The sequence below is a fragment of the Alligator mississippiensis genome, chromosome 12, assembly GCF_030867095.1.
Source record: "Alligator mississippiensis isolate rAllMis1 chromosome 12, rAllMis1, whole genome shotgun sequence".
NCBI lineage: Eukaryota > Metazoa > Chordata > Crocodylia > Alligatoridae > Alligator > Alligator mississippiensis.
Genome location: NC_081835.1, coordinates 59,018,848 through 59,044,974, shown reverse-complemented (window position 1 = coordinate 59,044,974; position 26,127 = coordinate 59,018,848). Strand labels below are relative to the sequence as shown.

The 26,127-nt window shown below is 52.2% G+C and overlaps 1 protein-coding gene across 1 annotated transcript in view; it reads right to left on the bottom strand.

Annotated features, from left to right (window-relative positions):
• Positions 1-743: 743 nt before the first annotated feature.
• Positions 744-26,127, bottom strand: part of NCS1 (neuronal calcium sensor 1) — a 78,820-nt gene continuing 53,436 nt past the window's right edge. The window contains exons 4-9 of the mRNA XM_059715622.1: positions 13,154-13,292; positions 11,707-11,785; positions 10,888-10,976; positions 10,241-10,318; positions 9,682-9,800; positions 744-7,509 (exon numbers count right to left, since the gene is read on the bottom strand). Coding sequence (XP_059571605.1) covers positions 9,702-9,800; positions 10,241-10,318; positions 10,888-10,976; positions 11,707-11,785; positions 13,154-13,292 — 484 coding nt within the window. The 3' untranslated portion in view covers positions 744-7,509; positions 9,682-9,701. The remainder of the gene's footprint in view (positions 7,510-9,681; positions 9,801-10,240; positions 10,319-10,887; positions 10,977-11,706; positions 11,786-13,153; positions 13,293-26,127) is intronic.

Below are 26,127 nucleotides of genomic sequence, written 5' to 3'. Positions count from 1 at the left end.
AGATACGTAGTGTGTTTCCAACGTGCCCCAGGTGCCTACTAGTGCGAAGTCACAAGGTATTCATTTCCATCCAAGTGACACGCAGATGGGAACAGTTTGCATTTACCTTGACTTGCTCCAAACTATTCAAGGGTGACGCCATGGCCAATATGGGACCAAATACCCGTCCAGTGTAAATGCATGCAGCCTCACTCATTTCCAAGGGCTCTTACCTATTTACATCAATCGAGAATTGAGAGCTTATTCTGTCCCGTTTCTCCACATGCCATCAAGGCCCATGCATGCAAGCCAACGTCCCTTGGCCTGAAGTGACAGGGACACATCTTGAGTACCTGCTCCTGGCATCAAAGCTGAACGGGCCTGTGAGTGCTCCATCCCATTCAAGAAGCATGGAAGATCAATGCTACAACTTCTTTCTGAGGCCATCAAAAACCAAATCATCATTTGGGCTCTGGCTGCCAGTGAGGGAACAGCTGTACAGGGCTGCTTTTGTGTTACAGATCACCACAATTAAATGAATAGTCAAGAGAAAATACCCCACTTCTCCCTCTCCGTTTTGTACCCTGGAGACTTACTATTACTGGCCAAGGGATCTGCCAATCTTATTTCCTCCAGATCACACATCCTGTCTCTTCCAGAGGAAACCATGCAGCCCAGACACGACCCAGAGTGATGGGGAAAGGGGACACAAAATGGCAACAGTTATCACACGAACAGAGGAATAAAAAGAAAGGAAAGGAAAGTACAGATACCGAATTTTAATCTGTGCAACACTGACAGTGACAAACAACACAGAGTGCCAAGAAGCAATGCAAGTCATCAGAGCCTGGACATGCACCTTTGACTATAACGCTTTTGTTATTACTCGTTTTTAATGTCATGGCTGCCACAATCTTCGTTCATTATTTCAGAAACATCTCTGGAAATGGAGTGCAGAAAACATCACAAGAAGAAACCAATCGGTTGTTGTTGTTTTTTAATAATGACCAGCTTAAAAAATAATAAGAATTAGTCAAATAAACTGAATATTCCAAAACCAGAAGCAAGACCTCTCCGTTACCCAGGGGGCCCACGTACTTGATTTTCTGTAGGCTCTGCAACATCTATTCCCTGGTCATCAGTAACAGCAATGAAATACGTGGTGCTTTTACAGCATTTCTCATAGGCAGAGCTCAAAACACTTGCCAGGGTGGACGGGTATCCTCAAACCCACTTTAAAAATGGGGAAAGTGAGGCACACAGAAGTTAAGGCCAACATTTTCTAACCCAAGATGCTTCCTGCCTCATTTTTAGAAGTGTGGAGAGGTCTGAAGCGCCAGCTGTTCTTGCCTGTACTCGAGGGTCCTCCCTGCTTCTGCAAGTGAAGCTGAAGGCGTCTCAACACCAGGCTCCCAAATCGCTGGCCACGTTGCAAGACTGTGGCCTAAACAACTTGCTCAGAGTTAAGTCAAGTCAAAAGCTGGGAGCGGGATGAGCACACAGGTATCCTGAGTCTGGTCCAGAGCCTAGAGCCTCATGGACACGGTGCCTTGCAGAGAAAGGGAAACCACACCATATTGCAGAGCCACAAAAGAGATGGCACATCTGCTTCCAGCAACAGGCTTCTCTGTCCAAGAAGAAAAACTTACATTGCTACAAAACCTAGCATCAAGACAGGCTCTTTAGTCATCAAGAAAAGCTTTCTAGTCAGGCAAGAGTTGTTTTTTTGTTGTTTTGTTTTTTAATGTGCAAATATATAAAAGAAGGGATGGGTGGGGGGGGACGACAGCAAATCTGGGTTCATGGACTACAATGTCCGGAAGGTGGAAAAGCGGCTGCTGCAAATGCAGGCCAACAAAAATCAACTGCCAAGCAAAAGTGGTCTTCAACAGAGGTCAGGCAGGCCGCGATGGAGACAACAGGGATGATTTCTAAAGAAAGTGGGATCGACTGGGATTGCCTTTATCCCTCTGCGTTTTAGGGTTTCTCTGTCGGTTGAAGCCCTTATAAGCCCAAAACCAACACTTCTTTCCTCATCCACCTGGGCTCTCTCTTCCTGCCAAACACATTTCTTTCCTACCTCATCTCAAGGGAGAGAGAGGTGAAGGGCTCTACTGTTTCTTTGCTCGGGCTGCGTCAATGTGGCCTAGCGCCATCCTGAAGGCGTTGTACGCGGCTCCCAGGAAGCAGGCTAAAGAGAGCCATGGCATCACGCAAAGCTTGTGGTTTCTCTGAGAAGGGGGATGACTCCCTTTTCATCTGCTGTCTTGCTGATGCAAGACTCCTTGCTTCCTTGAGTAAGCTGGACTCTCCGCAGCTTCCCCAGACAGCAACAACTATTGAAAACCCAGGCAGCCTTCCCCAACTCGGCCAATATTTTTTGAGGGACAGGTCATTTTGCATGGCTCACACAGCGTCCCTTTGGGGATAGCAGCTCCTCCCTGTGATGAACTGGAAGATGCAAACCCTCTGCCAGACTTAAAAGCCTTTCAGAGGAAAGCGTCGGAGCAAAGGACGTTCCCTCTGCCTGCGGAGGGCTGCAAATTCTGCACCGTTTGTCATTCATCATTAGAGAAACTTGCAGAAGTTCATTTTAAACACCCGCTGGCACCTGCAAGCGACTGGAGAGTAAGGGAGAGGAGAGGCACAGCAGAGTTTCCAAGAGGATAGCATTTTGGCCCTAAAAGAAGGAAGGGAATTGAGTTTTCCATGAAATCAATGGGGTCTTATGTGCCACTGCTCAGCTTGCAGAAACCCAGGCCCCGCCGGCTTTGACAGGAGGGAGATACACCACTACAGAGCACGCGGCTATGGAGTCCAACCCCGTCCCTCCCTCCCTTCCATCTCCTAGGCAATGGATCCAACTGCAGTCAGGAGGAAACAGATCTCTCAAGAGGCCATCAGATCCCTTGTGTCATTGCAGTGGCTCTACATGATTCAAACGGTGGCCCTGCTCCAGTTGAAGGGAATGGCACAAGTAATACGAGCTAGTCTGGCCTAGGATAGACCAGCATAACTTCACTGCAGTCAGTGGAACTTGTTACAGCAGTGGAGGATTGGCCCATTGAGGGGCTATCAAGACCGGGAATTGCTGAAGAGCCAGAAATATTGTCATATCAGTCCTGATGCAGGGATGCAAGTCTCCTGGAAGGGCACTTCAGCACATTGAAGCATGTGCGGAAGTGATTTTCTGAACAGGGTTGGAGTTGGCTCCCGAACTGAGTTGTGGTTCAGGTGGAGCGATGACCGCAGGACCCCTCGCGACGAGGCAGCAAGCTCTGTGACAACCAGAGACACTGACATTCCTGCCATATTTTCAAGCATAGGTGAACATCCTGAGGGATTACAATCACTCACTGCAAGGTTTCAGGCCTTCCCCCGTGAATGCTGCCTTTTAGGGGAAACAGAAATATCCAGTCTGCAGTTCTCAACCCCCTCCTCCCCTCCAACACATTTTTTCTTTTGCTCTGCCAATGCAAGTACCATCCAAAGCCCCAAAGCTATTGCTCTTTCTGTGCTAAGAGGCATGAAATCATATCCATCAAGGTCTCGGAAAAAAAGAAAGCCGGCAGTACTGTTTGGAAGCGAGTAAGCCAGATATGCATTCGAGTCAAGCTCCCGTGGTACCGCTTAACAAGCAACAAAATAGATCATGCAACTTCCAACCGCTTTGTGCTTTATATTACTAGCAAGAGAGATGTGCAAAAGGGGATGACTTTTCAGAACAGCCCAGACAAGTCAGTCTTATTCCTGTCGTAGCTACAAACAGAGTACAGTCGCAGAACAAGAGTGAGCGCCTTACCAGCTAAGCTGGGGAGAGGGGAATAAGCAGTCACCCCAGGTAGATGGTTACTCTGCTTGAGGATCCGGGCTTTTATGAGAAGCTAAGGGTAGCTGGGTACCGAAAGGATTTGGGTGCCTAACTCTCTTAGGTTCACTGGAAAATCCCAGTGAAGGTGCTGAAAGTGAAATATAGGTTTCATCCTGACTCAGGTCTCTTCTGTTGTGTAAGGTCTGTGCATGGGCGGTTGGACTTCTGGCCACCTCCGGTTACTGCAATTATCATCGTCTCACAGCCAAGCACAGCCCGTGGCTCAGGACTGCTGGTTCGAGGTTGGATGCACAGCAGGTGTAATGCAGAGCAATTTATGCCAATGGCAGAGCTGACCTGTTAGCTCTACACATTGCTCCTGGGAGTTGGACAGTGAGGAAGCGCAGGTTCAGGAGAAATACGGGAAAAGCCCGGTAAAAGAAGAGACATTGGTGCTATTCGGGGAGAAGAGATCCAGTCCCGTGCACTGACGCCTGCAGGTATGGGATTGTCCTGCTGGGAAAGAAATCAGGCTGAGCTCTCAAAAGATTCAAGCCCTCCTGACTCGGACTGGCGTATGAAGCACGATCTCAAGAGTTTCCCCATCTAATTGTGTGCTACAAATGAGAGGAAATAGGCTGCATGATATTTGAAGCCTTCCTGGTTTCCAAGGCTTGTGACAGGGCAGAAGGCCTGTCATGCACCCTCCCATAATCAGAGTAACGCTGCACAGCAGCACAAGCGGTTTCCATCACAAAAAACAAAAACACTGCACTCTGTAAGACGTGGCTGACTGAGCACGAATGCAAAGCACTGGAAGAAAGTCATTGTTTTCCCAGTGACGGGTTCACGCTAATGTGGATGTGACCTTGTGGCCTTCTCCTGGAAGGAATCGGACCTGGTTGGATTGAGGGTTGCTGAGTTACCCCTGGTGCAGCCTACAGGGGAGAACAGACTTACTACTGGTGGCTGCTGACGAACCTGTCATTGCTAGTCTTCACAAGTCAAATTGCTGATGTTTCTGGAGCCTGAGTTAATGTGCGAAATCTATGTGCACGCACAGATGGTCACGGCTGTCTGATTATGAAGGCAGGCAATGCCTCTTCTGAATATTTGCACCCGTGGGGAAAGCTACACTTGCTCACTAGCGTGCAGACATTGCCAAAGCAAGGCCATACGGACTGGCTGCTGCCTGACAAAGCATGGCTTGCTGTGGTTACCCCACAAGGTTACGGTTGGAGGGGAAAGGGAAGCAGTGCCTGGCACAGTGGCTAGGGTTTACCAAGGCACAGTCCTATCTATTAATCATTCTTTTGGTTCTGAAAAGCAGCCACTGCCCGTTGCACAGGTTTCCATTAGTGGCACACGGCACTACACAGGAAAACGTAGGAGCAGGTTACATCACATCTTTCCTCCTTGCTGGATGGGAAACCAGATAAGCAGCCCAACAGGTGTCATTGCAGCCTATGGAAGTTTTGGGTACCATTTCAGTAGCGTTGGGTTTGTAGCAGGGATGGCCACAGGCCATAAAATCTAAGCATCCCAGAAGTCAATTGGCACGTGGATCTTGCACACACAATTTTCTATTTAGGGAGGTGCAGCCAGGATGAGGCCAAGAGATCTGGCCTGATAAGCCCTGGGAAATGGGAAAGACTGGAAGGCAATCACTAGTACGCCTGCTCACCCTCCTCCACAAATTCAGGTGGCAGCTGATGTCCACTAAGCTGCAGACCTCAGCTAGAAAGTGCAAGAGGTACCTGCACGTGCATGGCTAAGGATGTCGGGAAAGGTCCCCGGGATCCATGGTGCACCGCCCCAGACACAGGCAGCACAAGGAGTTTCCTGCTGCATTGTGGAGCCACCTTCAGTCGTCTCTCTGCACTTAGGGCTGCTTTCCAGATTCGGGAATCTGGACAGAGTCTACACGTGCTATTGCGCTTCTGGTCTGCTCTTCCATTCTGCCAAAGGGAGGAGAAAGAAGGAGCAGCCCCATGAGGGGCTGGATCTGATTTTTCTGATTTCCTGTTGATCTGGCTTTTTTTTTTTAGCAGAGGCCCATCGTTGTGACACTATAAGGGAGCAGTAGGAATGGACGTGACCTCCTGGGAAAGGCTTCTCGACTCCCCTCTCCACGTGCTGCCCAGAAAGCAAACCTCGCTGTACTTTCCAAAACTGAAAAATGAGAGCAAACGCCTAGGAAACAAGAGTCATCCTTCCGCCCTGCGCTCCCTTCCAAAGCCCAGCTCTGGTGTAGCTCTGCACTGTGTCAAGGGGTGGTGGTTTTGCCTTAAACAGCTACAAGCTGGAGTTTGCTCAGACAGCTCTCCTGAGCTCCACGGCCCTGCTGGTTCTTTTCAGAAACGATGAAAGCAGCTAACCAGACAGTCGCCCAGCCGTCTCTGTCCCCAGGCTCCAAATCTCCTTGGCCATTACAAAAGAGTTAATGTGGTTCCAAGTTTTTAACCCCCTTCCTCAACCCAGAAAGATGGGACACACAACATTCCCAGTGTATTCAGAAAGAGGAGTTGTTTTAAAGCTAAGACAATCTTGGCCCCATTAATACTTTTCATGCAGAAAAAAATCTGGATACTGTATATATTTCATCAGTCTGCTTTACACCAAAGGCAAGATGGCAACGTGAAATGCGAAAGGGAAACAGAAAATGCAGATCGTCGACAGAAAGATGGAGCTCAGTTCTGGTCTTGAGATCCGTCTCAGGGGAATGAGCTGAGCTTATCAAGAGGATAGAGCAGAAAGGGCAGGAAATGGGAAATGAGGAAAAGGAGCTACGTGATCCCCCCGGAAACATCAGCCAGCCGGCAAAGCACAGTAGACGTGGGGGGGCGGAAAAGATTTTTGGCTTCATTGCTATTGCAGGCTCCCCTTCCCCTGCAATAATGTGTAGGTGTGTAAACCTCGCAACCAATATCGCCTAGGTGTTCGACATACACGAGACTACACGCAGCAACGTCCACGACAAATAAATAAAGATATCGCTCATGTAGATAAGTCTATAAAAAAGCCTCACTTTTTTCCACCAAAAACAAAACAAAAAAAGAAAAGAAAACCCAAACCCCACAATACTGTATCACAAAAGAATAATATTATCCCAAGCGACGCAGGCTGGGCCGTTGCTGAAATTGCGGATGATGTGGAACGATCATTTCCAAATGCCTTTTATCCGCCGCCTTCCCCCCGCCCCGATGCAGTGAAAGCCCACTCCAACCGTGAGCGCTTGGAGGGCTCGCAGGGGCCGCGAATTCCCAGGCATCAGCAGTACCTTTCGGCTCCTCCTTCAAGTCTGCGGTTTTCTACCAAAGAAATGTCCAATCTCGGGTCGTTTTCGGTCCGTTCGAAACAAAAAAGAAATGAAAGGAAAGCGAAGTGTGCGGGGAAGGGGGGTGCTCCCCACGCAGCGGCCCACCATTCCTCCCCCCACCCTGATTCTCCACAATTTGCTGCTTTTTTGTTATTTTTTTCCTCCTCTTTTTTTTTTCTCTTTTTTTTTTTCCTTTTTCTTTTTTTTGGGTTTTTTTTTTTTTGAAAAAGCGGAAGTTGGCAAATGGGAACGGCTGATTGAGAGCGCAGGGTGGGTGGGGGTGGCCTCACACTTCAAGCACATCCTTTGTTCGCGTAACAGAAAGGAAGGCCTTAGAGGGACAGGCGAGCTTCTTTACTGAGGTGGTCTGATGGCACAGAGAGAGTCTTCCCCCAGACATCTGAAAGAGAGACGGGGTGGGGTGGGGAAGGAGAGGTGCAAGTCAAACCACGCTTCAATCAAAGACACCGGAGGCAGGACGACATTTTGGAGTGCGAGAGGCAGTGCGGCCAGCTCATACAATTGTATCCAGGGTGTGTCCATGTTGGGGGCTGCTCTTAAGGCACTAGCTCCTGGAGTCAGGGGATGACAGGAGGTCAGCCTTCATTGGGAAGGAAAAAAAGGCAAGTTTCTAGCCTCTATGACTGCAAGAACAAGCTTGGAAACATGACACTGGACAGGCCCCAAACCCACAAGCCAACAGTTGTTATGGTCTTAATCAAAAATCTCGTGTTTTTTAAGCCCATCTCATCTCAGTCTACCGAAATTTCACAATCAGGAACTTGATCCAAAATTGTGAAATCCTAAAAAAAAAAGACTCAGGTAGCACCAGAGCAAGGTGAAAACACAAAGGGCATGAGGGGAAGTAGTGCATGGAAATGTCTTATATGTATGTAGGGTTGACTTATAAATCAGACTAATACAGTAATTAAATAAGAATCCACATAAATGATCATTAGTGGTTTCTAATAACATGCTGGCACTGCTTGGTAGTAGCCCCTGAAAGCTGTGCTTTGCTCAAGAGCACCTTCTCCAACCACTGCATTTTGCAAGCTGCCTCCAGGGCTTTGCTAAATGTGATCGCTGCAGACACAGCGTGATCCATACCGCAGCACCTGCCAGCTTTAAAGCCTTTACAACGAGGTAAGCTTTACTGTATCATCGCTTACAACAGCCCTGGAGGATGCCTGAAAATCCAAAGGTTGTTTGTCACTGTCCCCCAAGCACACAGAGAGGGATCCACACCGTGTCAGCTGGTACCAGTGATGAAATGCCTAAGGGGCAGTTTGGAACAAAATCCAGCTCAAGCTGAGTCTAGCTACAGATGTCAGCTCCTCTCCTGTACCCTGGGGAAAGGCTTCTCCCTCCCTCCCTTCCCACCACCAGCTTCTCCAGGTTGGCATCTTCTTGAAGCCTCCTTGCACCTCTGGAGCACAAGGCTTTGAGAGCCGCTTTGCTGTGTGCAGGCACCCAGGGCCAGCTCTGCTTTCCACACTCTTTCCCTCCTGAGAGCCCAGCCTTTTCCTACACTTGTTCTCCACTAGAGTCTGCTAGATACCGCCTTAAAAGCAGCTAAGTGCATACAGGAGGGGAGGGCTCAGAGGAACCCATGAGCTCCAGGGAATGCAGTATCTCCAGCCCTGCCCACTCATCAATACGCTCACCCTCGTTACCACGCCAGTGCCCCTTCTAGCAGAAATGCAAACATGGAAGCAAGCTCCAAAGCCTAGAGCAGCTCAGTGAAGTGGTACGAAGCCACACTGAAGCCTCTTGGGATGTTGCTCATCCTGCCTCAATGTGGGGAGCGAAGCACTGAAAACCCAAGGGTAGAGACAAAGGTGCGCTGGGACGTCACCTGGCAGGCTTGTTTCCTCCAGTGCACTTCCCAGGACCCAGCCCAGCCTATCTGGAGTGTCTCAGAGCAAGGGCAGAGCACCGCAAAGCAAAAGAGGGCCTGGCTTTGTAGCACATCAGCTGCTCCGTGGGACCTGCCCATGTGCACACTGCTACCCCGTGGCAAGCAGTCATTTAGCCCTCTTCCATTGAGGAGTGGATTAGCCAGAGCTGATCCTGCCCACGGGCTGGGGGTGGTCCAGCTTCCTGAGGTCCCTTCCATCCATCCTACTGTGGCCACCTACAAATTCATTAGGGGGACGCAGCAAGGGATTGGAGATGCTCTGTTCACCAGGGTGCCTCTTGGGGTAACAAGGAACAATGGTCACAGACTGACAGACAGCAGATTTAGGCTAGACATCAGGAAAATCTTCATGGTAAAGGTGGCCAAAATTTGGAATGGGCTTCCAAGGGAGGTGGTGCTCTCCCCTACCCTGGGGGTCTTTAAGAGAAGGCTGGATAGGCATCTGGCTGGGGTCATCTGACCCCAGCGCTCTTTCCTACCTAGGCAGGGGGTCGGACTCAATGATCTGTTGAGGTCCCTTCCGACCCTGGCATCTACAAATCTATGAATCGACTTCCCCTGAATGGGTTATTCCATGCGTCAGGCAGCAGCAGCCCCACCAGTCCTGCCTACGACAAACACTGGTGCCCAGCCCCAGCGCCTTGCTCAACTTACCGCAGTTCGGGACTCCAGGACTATACGAGTCCGTCATAGAGAGATAGCGCCTGTACGATGGAGGGGTCGGCTTTGGAGCCCTCCTGGAACTCCTGCAGCGTGAGCTTCCCGTCGGCGTTCTGAAAGGCAAAGCCAGCGAGAGCTGCAGAGGGCTGATAGCGAAGGGCTTTTATTCATTCATTTGAAACTTCTGCCCGTTAACGGAGGCAGAGTCCTTCCCAGGATCAAACCCCGGACTGGCCTGGGGAGAGCAATGCACTCAAGCAACCTCACCTCTCAGCCCCCCGCCCCGCTCAGGAACCCACGGGGAAGCCAGAAACCGGGAGAACATTTCAGGTAAATGCCCCCACTCCAGGATGTGGTCTAGGTGAGGGCCGTCATTGAGACAAGTGCCAGAGGCAACACAGGGGGTGCTGAGAAGCCCTGAGCAAGCTGGAGGAAGTCCACCAGCCCCAGAGAAGCACTGGGCAGGCTGTGGAGAGCTCACTGTGAAAGGAGACAGCTACACAGCTGGGCGTTTCATGCTCTTGGCGACACACGGGTACTCCCTGTGACTCACCTTGTCCATCATGGCGAAAATCCGATCCACCCTCTTTTCTGGGGTGTTTTCCTCTTCCGGGAGCTCCACTGTATTTCCCTATGGGGATACGAGAGTGCCAGTCAAACATATCCCCTGCTTGGGCATGCCCTGCCTCTTTCGTGCTGGGGGACCTCTGCATCTTGCTGTCTTTTCCCTGGCTTTTCTGGCACTGGTGACCAGGACAATCTCTGAAGGTCACTGGCAGCTACAGCAGCTTTGTGCTTCTCTGTCTGCACTGCAGAAAGCCAGCTCCCCTCCCCACAGGCGTGCCCCAGCTACATCACCCCCTTAGCAAAGACCCACACCTGGATGCCAGTCCCAACCTGGAGCAATAGACTGAAGCACCAGAAGCCCAGGCTGCAGCAGCCTGGGAAAATGGATAAGGAACAGTGCTCTCCCCACAGTGGGATGCGCAGCCAAAGGGGTCTGATGGGGGCTGCTTGGTCTCCCAGGAAGCAATGGCTCTGAAGTCACGTCTGCATCATAATCGCAGGGAAGGAGGTGCTGGTCAAGGGCTCCCCTGCTCTCCCTTGCCATATCCATGAAGCCAGGGGTGCAAACTCCTTCTGAGGCTGCCCATTTCACTTGCTAATGTGCCGTCCACCCTCCCCTGCCCAACTGCTTACCACCATCTGATAAATAGCATCTACGATGTCCAGCATCTCATTCCTCGTGATGTACCCGTCATTGTCCAAGTCGTACAGTTTAAATGCCCCTGAAACGAAGAGCAAGGCAGAGGGGCTTAGGAAGCTCCACGCACTCATGCAGGGGCACAACCCTGCTGACAGGGCACTGATCAGCTGGGGGAGGTGGCAAGCGGCTGAAGTGCTCTTTGCCTCCAGAGAGGATGAGACCCAAGCTGCAGCACACTTGGCAGTCAGGCAATGGCCTGTGTGTGAGATGAATATATAACCTCCAGCTGGCTAGTGCCTACATGAACCCTGTTGGTGCTAAGTGGCCCCCCCCCAATGCCAGTCTCAGCAAGGAGGCCAAGACCTGAATGGCTTCTGGGAACTGAATTTGCCCCTGGGAGCTGATATGCATTTGCAAGGGGACCCCTGCCCTGCTGCTGCCTAGGCTCCTCCCGTGCCAAAGGTAATGAGGCTCTTCCACAGGGCAGTCGATCCACCACACACCTTGGGCACTTCAGTGCACGCGCACTAAGTGGCACACAGCTCTGTGCTCTGGAAACCTGCCTCTCTACAGCCCGCTACATGTCCTCGCTCTTTGATTCCAGCTGGCACACTGCAAGCCTGGGCACTAAGAACAGGCCTGTCCCAGGGCAACCACAAGACCTGAACGAGACATGCCTTTGCAGTGCTCCCCTAGGCAAGCAGCCAGCTTGCAGGGTCTGCGTGCTTTGGGCTGTGCTCTCAATTTTAGCCCAGCCAGACTTCAGAGACAGGGGGTCCGGATCCCGGTTTCAGATGGGACTAAGCACTTACACCGCAGCTTCTCATCCAGTGTCCCTCGGGAAGTGACCGACAGGGCTTGGATGAACTCCGAAAACTCGATCCTGCCATCCTGAGAAAGGAAAGGGCCCTGTGAGATCCCGCAGCAGAGGCTCATGCACGGGGCAAGAGGCTGAGATGCAAGCAAGCCAGCTCAGTGCAGATGCTGGGCTGCTGATTCGTACGATGTGAGCAGAGTTTTGTTGCCACCTGTTCTAGCAACTGAGATCTTCCCTTGTCATCCAAAGTGACCCCCCAAGAGTCAGGGGTCAAGTTACTCCTAGAACTAAGGGAGTTAGCAAGGGGTAGGAGAGCGGGCAGGAAGTTGACCAGGGGCTGGGCACCAAAATGCACTGGCAGCCACCTGGAATCTAGACTGCTGGAGCCATGGCCTCATCCTGAGCTTCCCTTCACTGAAGATGGGCTGCACCCACCCCCAGCCAACGAGGAAGGGAACATAAGGGCAAGTCTGCAGGGCTCCCGCACTATGCCGGGGAGCGCCGCAGCAAAGTGCAGCACACCTGCTCTGCATATGCCGCCTCCTGAGACAGAGGTGGAGTGATGGGCATGTGCCCGCGAGTTCTCCTGAAGGCAGCATGTGTGCAGTGGGCATGGTTTGTCTCAGTGAGAGGGCAAGGCAGTTGGGAAAAGCCTGAGGGGTCTCTGGCCAGCGCGGCTATGTAAACTCAAATAGCTCTGGTCGCCTATGGAAAAAGGCACATGAGACATGGAAGTGAAACACCTTCTCTCCCTCATGGCATTATCTGCAGAATGAAGACACAGGAAACCACTGCCCCACATCTGCATGCTGCATAGGTCTGGGAGAGGCTGGCACTGACTGGCACCAGCAGGGTAGGCAGACCCCAGGATTATTTCCTCTGCAGTTTTGCAAAACCATTGGTGCCCAAGTCTGACAATATGCGGGCACAAAGAGGAGCCGGCACTCCCCAATACCCCTCTTTGGGAAAGAGAAGAGAGCTTTAAGTGCCAACAAGGAGGAGAGGGTTAAAGGCACGGGAGATTAACATTTATCTCTGTGGCAGCTCAGCTGTAAGGAGCATAATCTGTCTTGTGATGGCCATGTAAAACCTGCGGCAGCCTATAGTTCCAACCCCGGATCACGCCGGGGGCTCTTGGGGAGATGGGATGCTTGGCCTGGAGGGCTTTTGTCAGCTGCGTCAAATGCCTCATAGCACCTCTCTTGCTTTGCACTTCATCCCCTTCCCCCAGGATGATAATCAAGTAAAATAAGCATAGGGCCTCGTCGCAAAAGCTCCTCCGCTCTCATTTCACACCCCAAGAAACTAACATTGGGGCTTGGGCGCCGTGAGAAACGAGCGGTGAGCGGGCGGCTCTGCGCAATAAACTCCATGGGGCGTCACACACCATGGGACTGGCAGCGCGGAGAGGAGGGGCTCAGCTCCCGGCACACCCCACTTACTTTGTTTTCATCAAAAACGTTAAAAACAAAGGTGGCAAATTTGGTTGGGTCGCCAAAGGGGAAGAACTGCTTGTAGATCTTCTGGAACCCGGCAGCATCCAGCTGGCCGCTGGGGCAGTCCTTGATGAAGCCCTTGTACCTGGGAAAGAAAGAAAGAAAGGAGGGAGTTGCCTATAGATGAGCAACACATCACGCAAGCCCTTTGCACCTCTAACTCAGCTGAGGCTATTGTGGCCACTTTAGCTAACCAATGCACTAATCCTGAGCTGCACTTTCTCTTGCAGTGGGAGTCTGTGCAGACAGCAAAAAGGACCTGATGGCTAATTTCCTCCCCGTGACTCTCTTTCCTATTGCAATATTTCTAGGATGTCTCTAACTGAGACTGTGTCTGCACATACCTGGATGACCAGGAGGTTTTGGTGCTCCTGCCAAGATAGCTCTGTGCTTGCTCATGCCAGTGCCTGTTTGCAAGCTCTCTCGTGCACCAGCTGCTGCACGAGACGGTGCCAAGATCAAAGGCACAAGGTAATGGGATGCCCTCGTCCTGGGGGGCAGGAATGGCCAATGAAGACAGCACCGAACTGGGACTCAGAAGACCTGAGGGGTTCTGCTCTTTTCTTGGGCACGGACCTGGACAGGTGATCCCCAGGGTCCTTACCTGTCAGATCTACAAATAAGAAACACCACCTACAAGCCAGGCATTCATTCTTGTATCATAATGATGATGATAACAAAAATGAATCTAGCCCAACAATCAAATCTTCCATGTGGAAAAACAGTATTTTCACTGGCCCTTTGAGCCGGGGGACAGCCCAGGCCCAGGAACCAGCACGGCATGAGGGCTAGCCCTAGCTCTGATCCTACCTGTCTGTAGGGACTGCCCAGAGACGTTAATGCCTGCAAAGTGTTTTGTAGATGAAAAGTGCTGAAAACATTAATAATGAAGTGCTCGCACAGAAGAGACCACAGGCATTAGAGTAACACTGCAGCTGATGTGTAACTTCTAAGTCACTGCAGTGAACGGCACAGCATCTTATCATAGGAGTGCATTATGCAATTACTTATCTGCTCAGATTAGGCCCTGAAAAACCTATAGCCCCATATGTGCTGTTGCGCTATGTGCTCATTTAAAAGCACTTATCATGCAAGTCTCAGAGCAACAGTCTAACATAATAGCACCATATTAACAGGAGATAGTCTGCCTTTGGTCTGTGCATGGGGCCTCGCTGACTTGAACAGCAGCTCTGCGCAGGGAACGCAAACAAGGCCATTTATAGCTCCAACTGCAACACTGCAGCTCCATCCTGGCTCAGTCGAGGAGGCCTTTGTATATACAGTCCTGGGTAATTTGCTATAGGCCGTGTTTTTCATTCATGGATCTGAAAAACCTTTGCCAAGGAGATTGATATTGTTACTCCCATTTTAAAGGTGGGGAAACTGAGACATGGGGCAGTGGAGGGAGGGACCCAGAGTGTCACAGTGAGACACTGCCACGGTACAGGACTAGAACTCAGGTCCACTGACTTAACAGCAGCATCTTCAGCTGCAAGCCCGCCAGGACAAATAATTTAATCCGTCTAAGGAGAGAGTGTAGGGAGCAGCTCTTTCACCTTGTAATGGGAGGTGGGGGCTGCTGCAGGGGCTCACGGGCTGAGGTAGAGCAGAAGCAATGGCACTCAGCCAAGTGAATTGTGGTAGCAAATACTTGACTAGCATGTGAGCAATCTGCAGGCTGGGCCCGGGTCACGGGAAGAGTTCGTCAGACAACTACCAAGAACAAACCAAAAAAGGCAACGGCCCTTCCTAGCCTAGGCTGGCAGGGTTATAATGCCCCGGTATCTGCAGCAAAGGGGAGGGATGTGGCTCGCATCACTTCTGGCCCCCTTTGACTCCCAACCTGGGTCAGTGGGATACAGGAGACACCTCTGGAGCATCAGTGAGACACCTTCCCTGCTAGGAACACGCCAGTGCAGCAAAACTGGGGCCTGCATGCGAGTCGCCTGTGGAAGGGGAGCAGGGCTCAGTGCATCAGGGCAGTGGCTTTGCTCTGCTCCAGCTCCAACGAACCAGAGCACCAGCGTGAACGAGACTTCCCAACTCCACTGACAGCAATCGTCCAACTCCTCTGAGCTCAGTGGGGCCAGGACCTATCTCTAGGTGCTTTGTGTGCTGCTAGTTAGTCATCTTGCTGTGTCCCCCACCGATAAAGCATGGTGAGAACAAGCAAGGAGGAAGGAGAGGAACAGGCAGAACTGGCCTCTGCCATGCTGCTCTCCTGATGCCCACACACAGACTGCTGCCCACAGCAACAGCTACAGCCCCCAAGCCACCTGGGAAGCAGCCACTAGCCACCGAGAGCCACACGCACCTCCCTTCCACAGCTGCGGAGGAGTTGACTTGGTGCTGGGCTGGGAATTAGCACGCCAAGGCCCCCCCGCCGCCAGCTCTGTCCAGATGGAGACAAGCCACCGCAGCGATCAATCTTGCACCTCCATCCAGGACGGTGCAGCAGGGACAGGGGATGGAAATATTTATGAATTCCCACTGGCTGCTTGGCCAGCTCACAGAGTCAGGCTGTACTGCAGCCGGCGCTGGAATAATATTTACAGGAAAGGGAAGCACCGATTGATGTGGGAGCACGCTGTTACCTTCTGCGTCACTCCACCAGCTCCGGGCGCAGCGGCCCAAGTAAACTCCTCTCCCCTCTCCAAGCCTTCCTAAGCCCCAGGTGTTCGGAGGGAGCAGAAGGACGTTACAGGATATCAAATGAGTTTGTTTAAACATTTTTCCTGCCTTGGGACAGCAGAAACAGGACACCTGATCCTGATGGAGCCAGGTCGGAAGGTAGCTCGTCTTCCTTGTATATCCTCACAAGTTCCTTTCTAACTAGGGCCCCAGTCCTGTACAGCATCACTGTGGCCAACCTCCTGTTGATCGGCACAGGCTGCCCGTAGGATTGCTCAGGGTGGGCTGTTTTGAATGCTGTGGGGCTTGAAAGTTCAGCTCCAGCTTCTGGAGGGTTTATCCTGCTTGAGGAAGGATGGCCAGACAGCAAGAGACAAATCAAGAAGTACAGCATAGTGAAATGCAACAGCTGGGTGTACATAAAATGTTTTCTCTAAGGCAGAACAGGATCTGGGTCACTGGACCTATACCGCTGGCAGCCAAGGGTGATTCTCCTTTAGCTCAGGGGGGAAAAGCCTGGGTTTTTGGAGCAGCAGGATCAAGCTCCTGTCCCTGTAATCGCAGTAAATCATCAGCAGCATGCAGCATCATGTCTTAGGTATGCCTGGGCATGTTACAATGCACACCCGCTGCAGGGAATCCCACTGGAGACTGTCCAAGTGTACAGAGGCTCTTGTGACTTTTATGCCAAGACACCTGACTCTCTAGAGCAGGGGCGGGCAATTCTTTTGGGCAGAGGGCCGTCTACTGAGTTTTGGCAAGCCATCGAGGGCCGCATGACAGGCAGCCAGGGGCAAATAAATATTAATTTTCTACATTTTTTAGGGTCCCCATGGGCCGGATAGAATGGCCTGGTGGGCCGCATCCAACCCATGGGCTGCATTTTGCCCTCCCCTGCCCTAAAGCCAGCAAGCCTCTTAAGCGCTCCTGGGGAAAACGCTGTTTGCTTTCATTAGAGGTCATAATGCCTCAGACTACATGAGGTTTCAGAGAGGCCAGATACCACGGTGACGGGCCTGGCACAAAAAATACCTACACAGACAGTTCCTCTGTCCTGCTCACAGGAGCTGGATGGGTGACTCCCAAAGCAAAGCAAAGAAACCCAGACCCACTGACGCTTGCAGTCTCATGCCTCCCCCAATCATATGCAATTCAGTACCACTCCCTGGGAGCCAGTCCTAATGACTGACCCAGGTGTGAGTGTGGGGCCAGCTGTTGACAGGTGTGGTTGATCATGGTAGAGCCCTTTCACCCACACCCTGGTGTGTGGCTCTCCCCTTCACCTCTGCAGAGCTAAATTCGACATGGGTTCTCGGGAGCCTCCAACCCCGAGCCAGGGGGCCGGGGGCCTTGGCACGGCTGCGCTACTTGGCTCACCATCATGCCTGGCGGGTGCCGGAGCCCCAATGGGGACGGCAGTGGAGCCCTGTGGGAAGCAGCAGCCTCCCGCCAGAAGTGCCAGCTGCTGAGGGGCCTCTGCCCTCTCTGAAACCCAGGCACACAGCACCCTGCAGGATCTGGCTCTTGACTGCAGCAGCCTGTGAACTGGATGCTCCCTATCCAGGTACCTTAGGTAGCCACATAACCCCTATAGCAGCGGTTCCCAAACGCTGACAGATTGCACACCACCAATTTAAAATGATACAGCCTTAAGTACCAGCAGCAGATTTTTCAGTTCAACTTTATGTCCCACCAGCAACTTTTTGTCATATAAAGTAATTAGAATAAATCTATTAATGCATACCACTGACAGGTTGTCTGCGTACTACTGGTGGTATCCATACCACAGATTGGGAACTGCTGCCTTATAGCTGATGTACTCCCCATGAGGCAGGGCAGTGCTATTATGCCCATTGTACAGAAGGAGAAACCGAGGGCCATGTAGACTAACTGACTTGCCCAAGGTCCCACAGGGAGCCTGTGTCAGAGCAGGGACTGCAGCTCAGATCTCCTCAGTGCTAGTTGACGACACTGCCTCATCCATCCTAGGGAGAACCCAGCCTTGACCCCCGGCTGCTCCTGTAGTGACTGTGATGGTTTGAGGAACCCACCTAGGTATGGCAGGTATGAAATTGTTGCAGCCCTGGATGCCACAGAGGAGGGAGAGTCAACTTCCACCCAGACAGAGGCACCTTGGGACCAGGGGGTGCCCAACACCAGGGCTGGAAGGCCCCATTTTCATGCAGGGGGAAGAGAGGAAGAGCACTGCACCGGGGAGGATGAGGAAAGCCAGCACTTCAGCCTCCTTCATCCATGGATGCTCATAAGCACACAGGCTTAGCGTGGCGGGTCCCACACACAGCATGCCTGAGCGCCCGGCTGGGGGAGCTGTCGTACGGCTGGGTGAGGATATTACAAGGAAGGGACCCACTTCTTTCTTTTCGGCTTCTCCTTTGAAGGCTTAAAAGTGAAGCCACCTGATCACTTGGAGAAGGGACCACAGTGAAGGAAAAATTATATGAATTAACACATTAGCGACTCCAGTCTGCAATTAGGGCATTTAATCACAGAGCTCCTGATTTCAGGATGTGACCAGCACAACAATAACAGTCTTGATAATAATTGTTACCCGCACTGCGTGGGAAACGCACCTCGGTGTCACATCACACTAACGAACACCGCGCATGTTGCAGGCACGGGGCCGGATTCAAGTTCAGCAGGGGCCGGGTGACCTGGGGACCACTAAAGAGACCTGCGGCTGCTCCATCCATGCTAGCAAAAACCTCCTTAACACAAGCCTGGAGCACAAACCTCCGTGCAGACACCTGGGCCTGCCTCTCTGCTCATTCAGAAAAGAGCCTGAGATCCAGCCAGCTGACACAAATGCAGGGGCGTCCCGGACACAAAGGCATTATCCTGGGCAGGAGGGAGGAATGAAAGACAGGGCTGGAGGGAGGAGCTTCAAAGCACGGCAAAACCTTGTGAAGTGAGCTTTGTCAGGGCTCAGCTCTCCAATCTGCCCCACGCTGCTTGGAAGCTGGGCTATTCCCTGACCGTGGGACGGTTTGCTTAGCATGAAAGCATAACCCATCTCTCTTCCCCTTTGCACAGAGAAGGGAGGCAGGTTTGTGAGAAGCAAGCGCGGTCCTGACACGGGACGGGGAGCCAGGCTCCTGCGGGGTTTCAGCGTCCCACCTGCCAAAGAGGCAGTTCTTAGGTGCTGCGAGGGACACGGCGAGTCTAACCAGCGTGCATACAGAAAGCCAGAGCAACAAGATTGCCAAGGAAGCCCGTTAGAGCCCGAAGGGATCTGCCCATTAGTGCCGCAGTGCCGAGCAGCCAGCAACGTGCTCCGTTTCTCACCGGCACGTCTGTGAAGGCGAATGCCCAGTGCAGGGTGGTCCCGGGCAGGGACCTCTGCCTCCCTGCCAGACCATCGCCATTCAGGGCTCCCGACACGTCTAACAGCAGCACAAGGCAGCATCGTCAGAGCATCTGAAAACCCACCAGGCTTGCAGGCAGGACCAGGTACCACGTTTGAACCTGCAGGGAGTCCCAGGGCCTGAGGTGAGGAAGGGACTTATCAAAATAACTGACAGTGTACAAAGGAACAAGCTGGCAGAGACAGAAGCAAGAAACTCGGTCGCTTCATCTCCCAGGGCAGCTGGAGTGAATGGGAGCTGGCAGCTTCAATGGGCCTCACCCAGAACCAGATGGAGCTTCTGCCACTTGCATTGCCAACTGCTTTAGTCGCAGCGCACTGATCTCTCATGAGCAATTCCAGCAGTACCTAGAGAACCAACCTGAAACCAGGGCCCTGTGTATACACCGGCAGAGCGCTTACGTACAGCCCAAGCAGGCAGCCGGGTCGAGAAGGGGAGAGAGGAACAAAGCAGCCTGCCAGATAGCACACCGCAGATCCAGAGCGGCAAGAGAGTCTGCAGCCCTGTGCCCTGTCTCTGGGAAGTAGGGACTCGGGCACAAGGGTTAATCGGGGCAGGAGTGATGGACCGGCCCTGTGCTGGCTCAGTGCAGGGAAAGAATACATTTCATCTGGAGCAAATGACTGACCTTCAAACTGGAGAGATCAAGGCTGAGAGCAATGGCAAGAGCCAAGAGCAGCGCAGGGCTGTCCAGGAAGAGAGGCAGAGATGCTGATCCAGAAAGTGATGCCATTACTACCCATTGTGCTTCCCTTTGCACATCACTCCTCTTCTCCCAGGGGCCCTATACCTTCACACATAACAGTATAAGGCTTGCCAAACACACATCTAGTGCGGTAGGCAATCTCAAAGGGGTGCTTCCTACCTCAGCGGGAGAGAGAGCCTGTGGAGAGACTCTGGGATTCAGGACAATTTGCCTCGCCACTGCCACTGAACAAAGCACTTCATCTCGTTGCGCCTGGTCTATCCGCATTGTAAACTCGGTGGGGCAGGGGCTGTCTCCCATTTCTTGCTCAGGGTCTGGCACAAGGAGGCCCTGAGGGCCCTGCAGGGGGTACAAATCACGAACAAGGAGGCGTGTGACCAGGAAGCACCACTTTTCAGATTAGTCCTGGGCAGAGGAAAGGGTTAACCTAACACCACAGCATTCATTTCTCTTATCATCAAGAAGAAAAGCAGAAAGAGCTCCTAGCCCAGCCCCGCAGCTTGGCTGAGAACACAGACGGAGATACGCCGACATTAAAGGGCCCGGGGCCCAGAAGGAGCCCAGCTGATTGCACCGGTGAGCTATGGGGTTTGTGCCGCTTAATAAGATCAAAGTGTCTGTTGGCTGCGTATGCAGCAAGGAGTTACGGATAACGAGCTGGAAAAGGCTCCCTTTGCAGGCAGTACACAGGTGACCTCATCTCCAAAGGCTGCTTGCCTTTGCCACTTAAATCAATTCCCTGAAATTATCTCTGCAGCAAAGCCCTGAATTCCTCCACCTACAACGGCAAGCGGCTAAGGTTTCAGCTGCTGCAGTGAGAGAAGCCCGTTACTCCCTCATAGGTGTCATTGAGTCATCGGGATGGAGGGGCTGGCTCTGTTTGGGATACCTGGGTCCTTTTGGCATGGACTGGGTTCAGCTGGGCATCTTAATGCCCAGGAAAGGAGAAGTGCAGGGCAGGGCATGGGGGGACCGATTCACTGTCCCTCGAACATGAAGGAAGACAAAGGAAGAACCAGGCTTTCCGCTGAGCAAGGTGGACAGCAAGGAGGAGTGATCTCTGAACTGCATGGTCAGATGGGGCCCTGTCTTTGGCTTTTGCCCCCTGCCTCTGCCATGTTCAGACCTGAGGATGCTGCAGTCTGCCGTTAAGACCATCCTTATCCCACCCTCCCCTGCAGTGCTGGCAGCAAGAAGAGACGAACAGCTGGGACAACACAGCAAGACAGATACCCCGGCTGTCTGCCTGTTCCTGGAGCATGAGGGAGTCCTCCGGCATGCAACGTCCCCTGCCCCACCGTGCATGCGAGCGCTGGAACGGGCAGAGACTTTGCTCCACCCCACCTGGCCCTCCTGTGCTGGGGAACATGTACCGAGGCAGACGCAGTGCCAGCAAGGCGATGTCTGCTGTGCCAGCCCAGGCTGGGAAGGGGGCAGTAACCTGGATACAGACTGGGGCTCTCAAAGATTTGCAAAGTCAAAAGGCACCTCCTGTTTCAAGACCTTTGAAGCTGGCTGCAAGCATTCTGCGTGGATGAACGTGCTTCTTCAGCAAAGAAAGAGCACAAAAGGCCTGTCTTCTCCTCTGTGATGGGCGAGTCAGTCTGGATCTATTAATAGGTAATTATTAATAATTACTATTAGAATCCTTGACACTTAGCAAGCTCTAAGCGCAAAGGCCCTGCGCACGGAAATGCTTGGGCACAAGCTAATCTGCAACATAATGCCATCCGCTCCAGTGAAGCTAACCTGGAGTCCATTAAGTGCTTGGCTGAATCGCAGAATTATAGAAAATGAGAGCTGGAAGGGCCCTCAGGAGGTTGCATCTAATCCAATCCCAGGCTCAAAGCAGGACCAGCCCCAAGCAGATCATCCCAGCCAAGGCTTTGTCCAGTTGAGCCTTAAAAACCTCCAAGAGTGGAGCTTCCACCACCTCTCTAGGTAACCTGTTCCAGTGCTTCACCACCCTCCTAGTGAGAAAGTCTTTCCTAATATCCAACCTAATCCTCCCTTGCTGCAACTTGAGACCATTGCTCCTTGTTGTGTTATCTGCTAGTTGAAGGCTGCTATCAAATCCCCCCTCAATCTTCTCTTCTGAAGCCTAAACAAGCCCATGTCCCTCAGCCTCTCCTCACCAGTCACGTGCCCCAGCCCCTGAAACACTTTCATTGCCCTCCACTGGACTCTCCAATTTGTACACATCCTTTCTACAGTGGGGAGCCCACAGGGCTCCAGATGCGGCTTCACCGGTGCCGAATAGAAGGGGAAAATCACTTCCCTCGATCTGCTGGTGATGCTCTTACTAATGCAGCCCAGTCTGCCGTTAGCCTTCTTGGCAACAAAGGCACACTGCTGGCTCATATTCAGCTTATTGCCCACTGCAACCCCCAGGCCCTTTTCTGCAGAGCTGCTGCTTAGCCAGTTGACCCCAAGCCTGGAGCGGTGCATGAGATTCTTCCATCCTAAATGCAGGACTTTGCACTTGTTCTTGTTGAACTTCAAGGATCAGGATCTGACCACGAACCCAGCGATCTTCCTAGGTGATTCCTACCTGGGGCTGGATGCGAGCATCACCACCCCCATTTTACTGATGAAGAAACTGAGGCATGTGAGAGCAAAGCCATCAACAGATGGTATATACCCATTAACTGTCCCTGAGAGCTGGGCTCCTAACTCCCCTGGGCTCATTTGAAAATCCCACCTACAGAGAATTGCCAGCATTACCCACTGAGTCAAGAGAAAAACCAGGACTATAAGAGCTCATGACTCCCAGGCCTGGCTCTCCTCCAAGCCATGGTGCTGCTGAACTGGGCACCATCCCCTCTCTGTAGCCAGTTTTGGAGGTTCCAGACAATTTCCACTCACATGTGGAGTCCACCCATATGAAAACACTGCAAGAGGAGCAGGGGCATTTCCAGCCCTTGCCTGCTATCAGAGAGAAAAGGAAACATCATATAGGGACGTTCTATCTGGGCTGGCCCCTAGATTTAAACAAAGTAGGATCGTCACATCACCAAGTACCCAATTCAAGTCCAGCTCCTCCTCGGGGGTTAGCGCTACAAACTCTGGTTCCCCAAAGTGAATGGAAGGGGAAGATAGGAGTGATTTCTATTTGCAACTGGTAACCGCAGCTGAGACTTGCAGACTGCCAACAGCACAGAAACTCTATTATCTTTTCAAGCACCTCTCACCCCCCGCTCCCTTCTCCTCCGAACTGATTGGTGTCTTGAGAGATCTCCTCTGACCACATGGATTAGGCCCTTCCTATCCCCACCTCCTTACTCCTTTCTTCTGCTGGGGTTGGCCCGGCAGAGCTGTACGTGTGTTTATGTCCGTTCTTATTAACATTTGCTGTATTCACTGGGCTGCACAGCTCCTGCTTTTTCTTTCACGCTTGTCAGAGGCGCTGTCACTGGGGCACTGAGAGACAGACACACACCCCAGCAATGCTTAGCAGAGCCGGGAATGATTTTAGCAAGTGCTGTGTGAGCTTCCCATCCTCAGTAGGAGGATGCACCTCAACCCTGACCTTGCAATAGCCTTGCTACTCCAGTTCTGGGTTCCCAGCAGACTTGCTCAGCCACCATGTAAAGCATTTCAACCAAGCTTCCCAAACTGTGACCCAAGGAGCTAATGGACTAAGGAGAACTGGCTGGTCACGTGCTGATGATTCCTCCTCCTCCTGGTTTCCAGCTGCATGAAAAAGAGCTAAAAATACAGTACTTCCCTAATGCTGTTTCTCCATGTCAGCAACTGCAGTAACAGGCCCAGCAATACGACGTGATCCAAGTCAGAGCCAGGAGGAGCGCAGATGATCACAGGCCAGACAGGAGGGATCCCACGAGATCTTTGCATTAAACCTGTGGTCCAAACTTGGGAACCGCTGCATTGATGCATGAGCTTTCCAGAGCTCCAGCAAACCAGTGGCTTTTGCAGCCAGCAGCCACCAACCAGACAGCCTTCCTGTGCTGGCGTTGGGCCCAGGGAGATAGCAGCCAGCTGCCGTCCAGTCAACCAGTCCAGCATCCAGCACCTCTCCCAGTCCAAGCACTTAAAGGGGATGCAAACACTCAAGCAGGCCTCTGCAAAGGCAGAAGACCCCGCAAGCTGGAATGGCCACTGCCACTTCAGCATGGATTGCAATGGAAATTTCCATGTCAAGTGGTTTTGTGCCAGGGAAGCCCCTTAGAGATATGCCCCCAGGCTGCTGCAGGAGCTGCAGCTGTTGCCAGAGCCCTGTGCTGGGAGTGCTGCAGAGTGCCGCAGGCTGCAGCAGAGAAATGAGCATTTCAAAACCCCCTGATGCACCTTGCATCTCCCTCCCACAGCCAGTTTTAGGTGGCAAGGGGGGGCATTGAAAAAAAAAAAAACCCCACAGAAAAAATTGACCTCCAGCTGGCACCTCGGCTTTTCTATACGTACATTTAAATGTGCATCTCCTCAACAGCGCTGCTGCAAAGGAGGAGCATTTTATTAGGTGGAAGCGAGCCAGCAGGACTCTGGGCAGCCCCACTGGGCACATGGCATCGATGCAAGTGTTGGGCTGGCAAAGCGCTTGGCCAACCCTGAGCTAGTGCAAATGGGCAAGAGGAGGAGTGGACACGGGATTTGCTTTGGATCTGAGGGGAGCCAGGCTCAGAGCTGAGAGCAGGACCTGACTCGCAGCAGTGTTCAGTCCACAGGGAGTGCGAGATCTCACGGCTCAGGCCCTGGATCTCCATACTTAATACTCCTGGACCATGAATAAACGCTGTCATCTGGGACCAGGTGCCTGGTGGCCAGCAGCTAAGCCCAAAGCTGCCTGCCGTAGAGTAAGATGCACTGAACGCTGAGCAGGTTGCCAACTTGTACATTTTATTCTAAGTCATGGTGGGTTTTTTCCGGCGGTCAATCCCCAGCTCCTGGAGTCAGGTGAAGGTGTGAGACGCTCACTGTCCACCTTCTCAGCCCTCCCAGTTGCAGAGAAAAGTTGGAAACTTTGAATGCTGAAGCCTCAAAAAACCCCAAAGGCAAATCAAGAAACCTCAGCAGGTGTTACTGTATAAGCGCTCACGATTTTCAAGTCCCTCTCAGGATTTCTGCTTGGCTAGAGCTGGCAATGTTGCACTGGCCAACAGGGATCAGGTTTTTAAAATGTTGTTGTTTAAAAATACAATGCAGTGGAAAGGGCACAGGACAGAGACTGGCACTGAAGAGACCTGGGTTTGGCCTTTGAAAATCCAGCCTGCGGCAGTGCTAAGGACACTCAGCCACTCTCACACGTGCCCTGGAGGTCTGCACTACGTTATCATTTCACCTCTGCCAATGCCCTCTGCCCCCTTGAAGCCAGGGTCCCTGCAGCCCAGCTCTTCCTAATGGCTCCCTGATATCCTAGCGAGTACAGCTCCTTGTAAAGCCGGCTGGATGAAAGCTCCCCGCAGAATCGCTGCACAGATGCGAAGGAGGAAATCTCAATTAGCAGAAACCCTACAGTCATTTTACAACCCACTTCTCTGCAAGCACATGCTATTGTGAAGCCTCAGCAAGAATAATACACAGCACCTCAAGAATGCCTTGCTGCACAGCGCCACAAAGCGCTGCATAACCAACACAGTCAAACCCCCCTGAGGCAGGCAGCTTCGTCCAGGCTACAGATGGGTAAGCTGAGGCATGGGGTGGGTAAGTGACTTGCTCAGGGTCACAAAGCATGTCAGTGGCAGAGGAGGTCGAGACCCAAAAAAGCCCTGCCTCCCAGCGTTGTGATCTCAGCGTCGAATGCTGCTGCAGCAGACCAGACAGCCTCTTCCGCTATGGGAATGGTAGCAGGAAAGCAAGTTACAGAAGACCTTGAAAGGGCCACATTTCATCCATTGGGTTTGTGCATGAGAAAGAGAAGCTGTGGCCATGTTGCCAGCGTTCCCAATGCTATTCAGCAGCTTTCTTAAATCCCCAACTCCTGGCGGGCTGGGACGTGCAGGCCACTCGCAGCTTTTATTTACTGAGCTGTTGTTTTTTTTAAAGGAAACTTCTACTCCTCGTGTTTGCGGAGAAAAGCTTGAAACTGCGACCCAAATGTTAAACCAAAACCCTGAAGGCAAAGAAAAGTCCCTGCAACGGGCTATTTTTAGAAAATCTCATGATTTTTTCAAGCAATCTCATCGCTGGGAGCCTGAAGCGTGACTGTGGAGGCTTGGGGCTCGCAAGACTGCATGTGGCACAGA